Below are 13,157 nucleotides of genomic sequence, written 5' to 3' on the forward strand. Positions count from 1 at the left end.
TGTAGTTCCTATTTATTGCACTGCAAACAAATATTATGCTTTACTTGTGACAGAATCTGCTCTTTGCTCATTCTGTTTATTTCAGTTTTTGCTTACATTTGGTCTTCAGATTACAAACTTTAAAGGGAGGGAACTTAGGCCAGCACCTCTTACACAGTGTCCTCTATGAAAATAGAATAGCTATAATGTAATGGATGTTTTCCATTTTGTGTACAGTTCCATAAAGTAACCCTGACAGTAGGCTAGCTGAGTGCCCAGAAAGATGTTAAATTGTTGAGATTAAAAATCTTCTATATAATGAATTAATATAAAGTTCTTCACTCTTTAAAAAAGTTGTATTTCTTTTCTGAACTGTGTGAGATATGGATTAAAATACTCTGTCAGTCACTCTAAGTTTAGTTGAATATTTAGGTTTTTTATTTTTATTTTATTGTTTGTTAGGCTGGTTGTCGTGTTGTATGCAGGTTTTGGTGTTCTGGATGTTATTGTTTCATGCTCACTTTCCACTCTTGATGTTAAATTTACAGAACAACCAAAAGGATTACTTTGTTTGTGGAGTCAAGCTTCCTAATTCTGAAGACTTTCAAGGTAGCTGCATATTCTTAATGTAGTTGTTACAGTTAACACTGCTTCTAAACTTTGTAAAATTAAGAAAACTTGTAGCAATAGTTTGGGGTCCAAATTTTTGACCAGAAAGATATAGACTAGGAAAAAACTGACAACTTATTTGTTGGTACTTCCTAGCTAAAGCAAAGGAGGTTCCTTTTGACCCTTAGTAAAGTACCTCTGTGTTCTAAGACTGCGTATTGAAACACTGGAACAGGTTACTCAGAGGGGCAGTGAAATCTTCATTCTGGGGGATGCTCAAAACCCAGCTGGACACAGTCCTGGGAACAGCCTGCTCTGAGCCAGGGGTGAAGTGCCTTCCAAGCTCAGTGATTCTGGGAAATATTGGTGTCTGACCTAGAATTCCATTGGGGCTACTTTTAGTCCATAGATCTCAGTGGGGCAACAGGCATGAATCCCCATTTCGTTTGCTGTAGTTGCTGGTGAACTTGCCAAATAAATACCTTGCAAAAAAAGACTTTGAACATCTCTGACAGTATGGAGTACTTTACAAGTGACCTTCTACTTCAACTGTCAACCCTCATCCTATTCCAGAAACAAATATATGCCTGCCTGTATAACAGTTGTACAGGTAACTGCATGCATTCATCTATAAATGTTTAATGTGAACTGGAAATCCATTAAAATTTCCTTGAGGATTTCTTGCCCCCAATACCTGTTCACTCTGGTTTCTTGAGCAAAAACCTCCATCAGTTGTCTGACTCTAAAGCCATACCATAGTGATTAACTTGTCCTAATAATATGTATATTGGATGCTTGAATATTGGAGGAATAATCTTTAAAACAAATAAATTTGTCAGTAGGACAAAAATCAGTCCATTGCTTTGTTTCCCTGACTGCACTAAATGTGATAATGAACTCAGTTTGCTGACTGCTGAGGAATGAATGTTGTGCCATCTTCTGGCCTATTTTCAATTTCCTGGTATTAATTAATTGCAAAAGAATTACTAATTCTTTATCCAAGTCTTTAGAAGAATTGTTTTGTGAGCAAGAAGTACTAAGCATCCAATTTAATGAAATAAGCAGTTAGATTTGAAACCCAGCTGTCTGGCATGGATTTTATCTCAGACTCGGTAGATACTATCTTTTAAAAAACTAGGCATCAAAAACAAAATCCCTAGAAAACCAGTTTTGCTGCAAATTTTCAACCTTTTTTACAAAATCCATTTTGGCAGGGGTGTAACTTAAATACATACATCATGACAGGCTTTGATAGAGCTCAGTATGGTTGTTGAATATCATTATAAGCTTTGTTGAAGGTCCTCTGTTCAGCTGGTTTCATGTATGCATCAGAAGGGATGACTGTTGTGCTGCCTGTATCCCTTAAGTGAAAGGAGAAAGGAGAAGCCTTTGTATGGCTAAAAGATGTAGCTTCAATTGCAAGATCTATGTGTATTTGTGGCAGGTGAAGCTTTAAGGTTGAAACTTTAACTGTCAAATTGAAAATGATACTTGTAAGCAATGGATTAATCTGAGTTTTTCCAGCTATTGGCAGAGAACAGAGTTCATAGCTTGGGGTCAGTGTCTCTCCAACTGATCTCACTTGTAAATAAGGAGGAATGCAGCTTTCTCCTGATCCTACTCACACGTGTCAGCTCCATCTAGAGAAAGGCAGAAATCTTAATACTTGGGTTTTGTCTTGTGAATTTTGTTTCACTTTTCCCATCTCTTCTTCACCTTCCCCCATCCTGGCAGTGCAGCTTTGAAAGTAAAATTTGCAGGAGAACAAGCCATTCCCAGTTTTCTGTCCCTCATTGCAAGAGGCAAACACAACACAGTGAAGAGCAAACATTTGTAAAGCTCTCCAAAGTGACACCAGGTCTCCTGTCCTTGAGTTCTGACTTCTGAGAGCTACAGTAAATGTTCTCTGAGAATAAAGATGAATATTAGGATTCAATGGATCCAATTAATAATAGCATCTTTTTGTCATTGACAGCAAAAGATGATGGAAGCATTGCTGTTGCCCTGGGCTATACTGCTCACCTAATTTCCATGATCTCCTTCTTCTTACAAGTGCCACTCAGGTATCCCATCATTCACAAGGGCTCCCGGTCTACAATCAAAGACAATATAAATGACAAGCTGACAGAAAAAGAGCGAGAGTGAGTATAATGTGAATACACTGATCTACTGTCTTCAACAAATCAACACCAAAAAAACCCATCTTAAACAGTTTGGGGCAGTCTGAGGTGATAAGGAATTTGAAGTTACTTGTTACTGCTTTCAGTAGCTGTGGAATAGTCGTTCAGTTTCTCTTGTTGGAATTTTGGGATACAATAGAGTACCTCAGCTTTGTTATTCTGGGTCTGTTGCCATATATATGGCTTTGATTTGGCATCCAGTAATGCTAGAAAAACTTAAATAGTGTTTCTTAGTGTTTCATGAGTTTTGGTTTCTATTTGGAAAACTTGCCTTTTATGTTTTGCTACTGGCTATGGGAATAAACTGCAGGATAGCAAGTGTAGTTTCACTGGGGAGGTGCTGCCAGTGCCCTAATAGTGGCTGATAAATGGGAGAAAACAAATTGCTTTTTAAAACTCTATTTTAACACAGAGTTTTTTAATCAATTGAAAAAGCACAGTAGCCTGCCACCTACTGTAAATCAACTGAATATTCAATATAGAGATCTTCAAATTCACTCTCTGAATGTCTTCTCCTGTGTTTTGGAGCTTTGTTTATTTTCCCACTGTCTTGGCCCAGTGTGCTCTAACATGAAATTAGTGGCAATTACTGGTTAAGGTTCCCTTTGTAGCCTAAAACCACTGAACTGCCAGGAATGCTACACTGACCATTGGTGGGAGGCCAACTGCTCTGTTCAGATTCTGGGCACTGGCAAAGTTTGCCCAGAGGCTTTATGGACTCCCCGTCCCTGGAAGTTTTCAAGACCAGGTTGGATGGGGCTTGGAGCAACCTGGTGTAGCTGAAGGTGTCCCTGCCCTGGCAGGTGGTTGGAATGGGATGAGCTTGAAGTCCCTTACAGCTCAGGAATTATGTGACCCTGTATGTGTGTATGGATGGCTGCAGTCAGACTTGCAGCATCATTAAATTCATTTTTCCACAAAAGTTTGAAAAGGGAGCAAAGGAAATGAACTTGGGAAAAGTATTGACTTTTCCTGACTCTATTGACAGGAAGCTGTGAAAAAACAAATTCTTCTCTTTGGAAATATGCAGTTAAAGTATTACAGTGTTTTAACACTAATTCCTCATAATCCAAAACAAGATGGAAGGGTTTTATTGTGCCTACTTGTCAGAATTTGGATGCTTGGAAGGGTCTGATTTCTCTTTGAAGGTTAGTGACTTTAGGCAGGCTGGGCAAGGTAATTGGCCTTAAGATTTAAACTTGTCTTCCTGTTGTGACACCATAAAACACAACTATATAATTATGTCTTGCAGAGTAATTTTGATACCATTTTAATAACTTGTCCAAACACACTTCTAGTACCTTAATAGAACATTGACCTGTTTTGCCTCAGTGTAGTTCTTGAAGCAGATGATCCTACTCCTTCCTGAACATCACTTCAAGAAGAGCTGCAAACTAGAACATCTGTATCTTGAAAACAAATTTCTGAGTAGTGGAGCTCCTTGTATGTGGGTGTGTAAAGATTAATTCAATTTCTTGTTCTCTCATACAGATTAGAAGGTTTAGTCCTTCATGCTGCAGCCTTCCAAACTCTTGTTACTTAATACTTGATTTCACAACAGATTTCTGAAAAGGAGAGATTTTATCTAAGTAAATTTATCTCTGTTGAGCTATTTACCTGTGTTGTGCAAGATTTTTTCAGAATTAGCTCCTGCTGGAGATCTTCTCTTCCCAGCTATTGGAGAAACAGTCCTCCAATAAAAATCATCTCCAAGGTTTTATGTCAAATGTCTTAAATTGCAGTTTTCTTTCTAAACGAATAGATCATGTTTCTCCCTTGCTCCTAATTGTGTTGACATACAGTTATTAGATTTTTAGTTAACATACATTATTAGATTTTTTTATGTCAATTACGTGTCCTTTAGCAGCTTTTCAAACTCAAACATAAATTGTTGAGTAATTGCAGTGATGTAATCCCTGTATTTGATCGTTACTATAACACATAGCGTCCTTATTATTGACTAGCTTATACTTACATACTTGGCTTTTTTTTTTTTTTTTCATTGCAGGGTGTTGGAAGTTAGGATTTTTTCCTTTTTTTTTTTCCTTTCTCAGGAAATTTTTCTCCCATTTGTTGTCCAAGGGATGGGAAGGACAGATGCATAAAAGAGACTAAAGATGTGGCCAGGGCTGGGGACGGGGCACAGTTTTCTTCTGTCTCTTAGCTGGGAAGTTTTGTCTTGGAAAATGCAGGGATACTGAGAGAATTGGCTGGGAGTTAGGGGCTGGGCTGAGCTCTCATTCTCTCTCTCAAGAGCAGGCTTGTGCTGCTGGCTGTGGCAGTAACTGCACCAAAGGGGAAGGTGCTCAATGGCCAAGAGAAGGCTGTGGTTCTGTTTCTGTTTTTATTTTGTTGTTGCTGCCATTGTTGTTGTTTGTTTGTCTTGTTATACATGTATATATTTGTAAAGCCCTGTTATTCTTTTTCCCATATCTTTGCCTGAAAGCCCTGTAATTTCAAAGTTACAGTAATTTGGAGGGAAGGGGTTCATGTTTTCCATCCCAGTAAGGTTCCCACTTTCCTTGGCAGGCACTTGTCCTTTAAGCCAAGACACTGGGTTTCTCTGAGATCCTTATTAGGATCTTTCTAGAAATTCTAGAGATTTTTTGTTGGCGGAAATAGCTGAGGTGTTCGCTCAAGAGCAAATTCATAAGTACAGGTGTTTGTTTTTAAAGTCATACCGTATAAAGATGTTACTACACTTTCAAGTTTCTTTACTGACTTCTTTAAGCCCTCCTGTTGAGCTGGTTAAATACTTTGAGAGCTTTCAGAATGTCAGTAACTTCTGGGAAATGCTTCATCTGCTTCAGATTGGTTTACTTGCAGTAAACCAATCCAGTCACTTGTATGAGGACCTTGAGAACTTAGTTTTTTTCTGTTACAATAACTGTTACATTGGGACTTTGAAGTAGGAGGTTGTGGTGAGAACTTAGCTCTTGTGTGGCCATAGCACTGAACTTAGAATGTAAGTACAGAGTGACTACCAGTAGCATATAGCATATGGTCAGCCTTGTAATTGTAGAGATATTAGTGTTTGTAATCTGTTGAATAACTGTTTCTTTCGTGTATTCCAAAAGCTGATTTTGGTACTACCAAAAAGCTCTAAGTTTTCTCCAATGATGTCTAGCTTTATGAGTTTTTGAATTACCATGTTAAGGCAAGAATTTTAACAAAATTTCCCATTAACTCACTTCTTCAGTGGTCCCTTTCAGCATCTCCAGAGTGCATGTAATATGTAGGAAGAAAGAATTCTCAGAAGTTCTGGAGTCTGAAAGATTTCAAAGCAATGAGTGCACTTTGAGTCAGCTTGCAGAGCATGCTATGTTTGACAGGAGTGCTGACCTGCTGGAGGGGGCAGGAAAACTCTGCAGAATGATCTGGACAGGCTGCATTGATGGGATTGGCCAGTTGTATGGGGTTCAACAAGGCCAAGGGTTGTATCCTACCCTTGGGTCACCACAACCCCATGGAATGCTGCAGGCTTGGGGCAGAGTGGCTGGAAAGCTGGGAAGGGCTCTGGGGGTGCTGATCAGCCATGGCTGAACATGAGCCCAGGTGTTCCCAGGTGATGAGGAGGCCAATGGCACAGCCCAGGGCAGTGACTGTCCCCCTGTGCTGGGCACTGGTGAGGCACTTCCAATCCTCCCTGTCTTTCAGCAAGACAGACATTGAGGAACTGGACCATGCCCAGAGATGGGGATGGAGTTGGGGAAGGGTCTGGTGCACCAGCAGAGACTGAAAGAGTTGGCAGAGCTCAGGCTGGAGAAGAGGAGGCTCCCACTCTTCTCAGAGGGGACCTTTTCACTTTCTACCACTCCACAGGAGTGTGGAGCCGCGTGGGGGGGTTTCTGTTCCCAGGTAACAAGTGACAGGATGAGAGGAAACAGCCTCAAGTTGTGCCAGAGAAGTTTTAGGTTGTATATTAGGAAACATTTCTTCCCTGAAAATGTTGTCCAGCCCTGGTCCAGTCTGGTACAGTGGTGGAGTCAACATCCCTGGAGGGGTTTAAAAGCCACGTGCATTTAAAAGCCCCTTGAAACATGGTTTAGTGGTGGCCTTGGCAGTGCTGGACAAGTGGTTGGATTTGGGATGTTCTTAAAGATCTAAGAACTTCAATGATTCTGTGATTCTCTGGGTATGTAACTCCCACATTAAAGCTACTTAGACAGCAACGTGTTCCTCTCTGCAGTGATGAACAAGTTTGCTTGCAGAATAAATCACCCAAATTCTTTGGCAGTGTTCTGGTGCAACTGAAACCTAACACTTCATCACATCCTCAATAACAGGGTGAGAATGCTAAGATGAAACTATTTCTGATATGTTCTGAGGCTGTGTTTCTCAAGCCCTGTATTTAATGCTTCTGTTAGTCTGCTCACAGATTTTTAACAAAGAATGGCTCCCACTTTAGGGCAAAATAAGGATTGTTGTGGCTGGAGTGAGACATACATAGTGACATTCCCTGTGCTGGTGTTGCTGCTCATTTTATAGTATTTTTGAGTATAAACAGCTTGGAAATATATATATATTCCTCTAAGAGGAAAAATAGGTTTTTTTAAGTTTAGTCACCTTTCTGATTTGCTTTGTATATCTGGACAAGTGAAATGCATATTCGGATGAATTATTTATGTTGAATTTTTGAGCTATCACTCCTATTCTATGTCTCTTGAAGACTGTCAAGAGCTCTTACTTCCCTGCTAGGTAACTTCGAACTGGAAACTATTTCAAGAAATAGTTTTACTAACACTATTTCTCTGTGATAATAATACAGAGAAATCAAATAGTACACACAATCTGATGGATGTTACACCTTCTTCTCAACAAAATGTGTTAAGGGAGGACTAGTAGGAGCAGTAGGAAGAAAGTTGCCACCTTGATGTCATACTTCAGGTTGGGGAAAAAATGAAGAGGTAAAAAATGGCATCAATGCCTAAAAAGGTTTTATATTTAAAAGGTAGCAAGAACATTGTCATTTGCAAGCGCAGCTGCTGGAGTTGTCTGATCTCCAAGAAGGGCTTTTTAGGACTTTTTTTTTTTGGGTCATATATTTAAATATTGAACTTGTTAGTATTCAGTGTTATAAAGGCCAAAAATATATATAGAATTTAAAGATAAACAAACAGGACCCAGACAGTGATGGAAGAAACCTGATCTACTCTGGTGCATTTTTTGCAGGAATATTTGGCATTAGTTAATCTGAGATGTCAGTAAACAACTGTAAAGGTTTCCTTGGTATTTTGTAATTTAGAAAAAGACTAATTTTTTTTCTTCCACTGTGTGTGACAAAGGATTGAGACAGCTACCATGCAAGTCTTGGGCATGTACATTGAGGCGTTTGACATCTTTGCAGTTGATTTATGACTTTGATGTACCTCAGGTACCAAAAGCTGTATGAAATGGTGTAAGGGGGAGTGAAATTAAGGATGTTACCATGGGTTACTTGTCCTGTCTAAATTCCTTTTGTTGTCATTAAAGTAGGAAACATCTGTCTATTGTAATACTGGGCCTTCATAGAAAACAAGATCAAAAGACAGCTAAATAATAATATAGTTACAGCTCAGATTTGTCTTTTTATGCAGCTCACCCTGATGATTATTGAAAACCTCAAGCAAGCCAGAAGATTGCAGTGATAGGCAGTTTTTGTTTTGATGTTTGATTTCTCTAGGTGCTGATACTTTGAAGGCCAGTTTGAATTCATTGCTGTAGCCCTTGTGGGAAGGGCAAATGTATAAATAAAAAAAAACAGGTCACCCTCCACTGGGGTGGTGCAGACTGTTGCAACTGAAGGGTGCATAGAGCATGAATCAGAGGTGCCCTTCTTGGGTCTTCAGAGTGGTTCTGGATTCCTTAAGGATGCAAAGCATTGAGTAAGTTTATCTTAGTTGATGTGCAAGGTCTGCAGCACCTTTGCATGTGGGGAATGCTGATGTATCTCCACAGTTTGTTGGCTGAACCTTGAACTCAAACCCCAGCAGACTGGATTAGTCCAGTTTGGGGTGCTTTTCATTAGTTTAGGAAACCAAATTTCAGAGAAGATTAAGTAAATCAGGCAGGATGTATTTTGAATCTACACATACTCAAGCAATTTTGGTGTATTGGTGTTGTATTTTAGACCTACTCATTTGCACTGCTCGGAAAAGCTGGTATGTTGTGTGTGGTTCACACAGTGTTATATTGTGGAAAGTGAGTTACTGACAGTGGAAGTTCTGATGTAAAAAGTTTCTTTTCAGGGTAAAATAGGAATAAAGCAAACATATGGGATTCCTTGCCAGTTCTGCTCCAAAAAATGCTTCCAAATTATCTGTCTCGATGTATTATCTTTAATTTCTTTGAAGTGTGGTTAGCTGGATTTGCAAGTAAATGGAGATAAGTGTTGCTGAACTGGCCTATGGATAATTTTGGAGCATTTGCAATCCACTTGTTGAATGAGCATAATCTGTAAGTGATCCTCCTTATTGTGGCCTTACTCCAGTTTGGAAGAATGGGAAAACAAGAATTTCAGCTGCAGTAGACTTAGTACAACACCACTGAAGTTGTTATTGCTCTGTGCCTGGTAACAGATAAGTCACTTGCAAACAAAGCAGTCTGAAAAATCAGAACACGAGCATGTGAAGAATAACTTTTCACTGACGTTAAGATTTTCCAACTCAATTGACACATCTTTAATCATATTTGGTACTTTGGCTGAGGTCATGAAATGGCAGCTTTGGGAAGAAATCTTGGCAAACTTAGATGGAGGGAGATGGTTGCTTGAGAAATCCAATAGCTATCAAAGAAAAGTTGATTCTTTGGGGCAGATTGAGTGTGTGTTAAGGGTTCAACTGTATTGCTCAAAGAATTCTGTTTGCCATGAACTTATCTTGAACTGTATTTTTACATTCTACAATTCTTGAGGATATTTAGCTAGAATCCTGGCTTATTTGATTCTTGATTAGCAAAACAATACTTTTGCCTTCATTGAGTCAGCAGATATTGCTGTGTGTAGATAAAGAATTAGATCAGGTGTTGTTTAATGAATTTAGATAATGTTAACACTGTTTCTGGGAACTAGAAGTTTTAACATGCTCTTGCCCAGTCTGAGAAAGCAGATTTTGTTTACAGCAGTATTTGAGACCACTGACCCCAGACATCTGAGACCAGCTGAGAAATGTTTCTGTGAAGACATACTAGTCTTAATCTACTCCCATTGGAAAACTAATGTTGAGATTTTTTTTTTTCCAAAACATTACTTCATTTTTTAAAATAAGCAGGGACTTGACCTGTATAGAGTGTCTTCTAGTTAAAAATGATTCTTCAGTGGTAGTGAGATTTAAAATTCTGATAGCAAGGTTGTCTGCTCTGTCCTTACAGATAGTCCATGTATTGTGGCATTGATCATGGCTTGCATGGTGCAAGCCTTGAATCCAAGCTGAAATATGTCACAGAAATGCCTAATTTACAAAAAGCCATCAGTGTCACTGGCTCTATAGATTCTTTGCTGTGATTTTGAGGTGTTTGAAATCATTTGCTGAAGCAATAGAATGATACCCTCTTGTACAAAGGGGTGACTGTCTTGTCAGGATTTGCCTGACTTTCATAATTTGGGTATTGGCTTTTATTTTCTTTCCACAGTCTGTACATACTGAAGCTATTGTGCATTCCCCAAGAGCAAGGTCACAGCGGTTACACTTAGCACGGAAAGATGCTTCTGCTTTTGATTATCATCATCTGAACAGTTCAGAAATGCATTTTGAAAATACATTTCATAAAGTTAAACTAATGTTTTATTTCCCCAGTAAACAAATTCTTTATTTATTGTATAAAGCTTGAATGGGGATATGCTTTTTCCCTCGTGGCAGTCTGTATTTTTGTCATCAAATTTGTTTTACAAGTGTAGCTTTTTTTGTTAAGTAGGTACTCAAAACCATGTAGTAATCCAGTCTGAATTTGCTTGTGATTTGTAACACATATTTATATCTTGATCTGTAATTACAAGCAAAATGCATGCTTGTAATCCTTTCTTCCGTCTTTTCATTTAATTTTGGATCTTCTGCAGGAGATCTGTGCAGTCTCTGCTCTGAAGCTGATAGAGTTGTAGTGCAGCTTATCTGAGAAGGAGACTGGTTTTAAAGGAGTGCAGCCAAAGCTTCTCGTGCCTTGATCTTCAGGTGGAGTGCTAAGATGTTAGGAATGCTGGATATTTTGGTGCTTATGGCTCTTGAGCAGTTATTTGTCCTAGTATTTGATTTGAAGTGTCCTGAGAAATTGTGATTTCAAGAGAGCTGTCTGGACAGTGGCGGTCCTTCTGACTTAAAAGGCTTTCAGGGTTTAATGTCTTCTGGTTCAGGGAAGCCCCAGGACTTTAAAATCACACAAACTTCCTCCTCTGATACGACATTCCATTACAGTGAGCAAACAAGGTGTGGTGAGGTTGGAGGGAAAACACCAGTTCTTTCCTCCCCTGCCTGCCCCCCTTGCAGACCCCAAAAGGGGGTGAAGCTGAAATAACTCAACCTTCAGTAAATATTTAAACCTTTTCTTCTACATTCCTCATACTTCAGACATATCAAACAAGAACTTGTGGCTTTTTCAAGCCATTATCTTACCTGGATTGTGCTATTTAGTCCTGTCCTCACACAAAGTGCCCTATCCATGGTCTAAAGCTTAAAACTCATTTTTTTTTTTCTTAACTGACCCATTTTTAGTAGCGTTGTGAGACACACAATTTAGTAACAATTGTGAGACACAAATTGTTCCCCCAGATTTGGTAGATGCTCTGCTATGACATGATAGTCACAGAAATGACGTCAGTTCCTTATCTGTATGGTAATGAATAACTGGATTTCAGCTGCATTCTGCAAGTCTGTGCTGCAGCCACCTCTCTGCAGTCATTCTGCTTACTGTCCTTGAAAATGAGAAGTGAAAGAAAAAGCCAGATTGAGTTCGTTCTCTGATAAATTTGACACAATTGGGCAGGAAGTATCAAAGATAGTGTAAATACAGTCATGTGAAAGTGCAGTGGTGTCAGCTTCATTTAATCTTTGGATTAAGATTCCAGTCTGCACTTAACTACTGGGTAATGTCGTGATGTCAAAATGGACAACAGTGATGATTGTTGTCCTCATGATTTGGAATTGTGACCTGCACTGTTTATCTTCTAAGCCAATGGCATGGACTGTGAGATGGAGTTTGCCAATGACACCAAGCTGTGTGGTGCTAGAGGGAAGGGATGGCAGAGGGACCTGGACAGGCTGAAGAGTTGGGCCTGTGCCAGCCTTGTGAAGTTCAGCCAGGCCAAGTGCAAGGTGCTGCACATTGTAGCAATCCCAAGCACAAGTTCAGGCTGGGTAGAGCATGGATTGAGAGTAGCTCTGAGGAGAAGGACAGCTTGGGAAGATGGCTTGGATGAGAAGCTGGACATACCCTGGCCATGTGTGCTGGCATCTGGAAGTGCCCATGTGCTGGGCTGATCCCACAGCATGGGCAGCAGTGAATGGGGAATTCTGCTCCTCTGTCCTGCTCTGGTGAGACCCCACCTGCAGAGTTGCCTCCAGCTTGGGTCCAACATCAGAAGGACGTGGAGCTGCTGGAATGAATCCAGAGGAGGCCACAGAGGTGCTCCAGGGGCTGTAGCCCCTCTGCTCTGGAGGCAGCCTCAAAAACAGAAGGTTCCATGGAGATCTGAGAGCTTTTTCCAGTGCATGAAGGGGCTCCAAGAGAGCTACAGAGGTATTTTAGGCAAGGGCCTGGAGATATGGCACAAGGGAGGATGGCTTCCCACTGCCAGAGTGCAGGGTTAGATGGAATTTTGGGAATAATTTTTCCCTGTGAGGGTGGGGAGGCCCTGGCAAAGGTTGCCCAGAGAAGCAGTGGCTGCCCCATCCCTGGAAATGTGCAGGGGCAGGTAGGACAGGGTGTGGAGAAACCTGGTCTATGGGAGCTGTCCCTGCCCATGGTAGGAGGTTGGAACAAGATGGATTTTCAGGTCCCTTCCAACACAAACCATTTTGTGATAATTAAGTGTTCCTAAAACATAAGTATCCTAATGTAGCTTATAAAGCTGCAAATATTACTGGTCCTTAAAGTTTTGAATCACTTGGAAAGTTAAGGCTATGTAACATAATTCCAAACTAGATTTGGAATTTTACTTGGATTTTCCAAATGAGATGTAATATGATATTTACATTGTGCCAGACTTCGTCCTGTGCAAGACAGTTGGATGTGATGTGTAAAAACCATTATTTTACTGACTTCTTCCCTTAAGAGCTTTCTGAAGTACAGATTAAACTTTGATACTTTAATATAATTTGGGATATGGCAGAGGTCTGAACTGAAGAGAGAATAGAAGATCTAAAACATATGGTGTATTACCAAAGTAGAAGCAGGTGAAAGCAGTTAAAAATGAAGCAATTT

At 39.9% G+C, this 13,157-nt stretch overlaps 1 protein-coding gene across 1 annotated transcript in view; it reads left to right on the forward strand.

Annotated features, from left to right (window-relative positions):
* Positions 1-13,157, forward strand: part of UVRAG (UV radiation resistance associated) — an 87,090-nt gene that overhangs the window by 36,734 nt on the left and 37,199 nt on the right. Inside the window, exons 11-12 of the mRNA XM_058045746.1 lie at positions 528-588; positions 2,564-2,729. Of these exons, the coding sequence (XP_057901729.1) occupies positions 528-588; positions 2,564-2,729 (227 nt within the window). The remainder of the gene's footprint in view (positions 1-527; positions 589-2,563; positions 2,730-13,157) is intronic.

Source organism: Melospiza georgiana, chromosome 2 (assembly GCF_028018845.1).
Source record: "Melospiza georgiana isolate bMelGeo1 chromosome 2, bMelGeo1.pri, whole genome shotgun sequence".
Classification (NCBI taxonomy): Eukaryota; Metazoa; Chordata; class Aves; order Passeriformes; family Passerellidae; genus Melospiza; species Melospiza georgiana.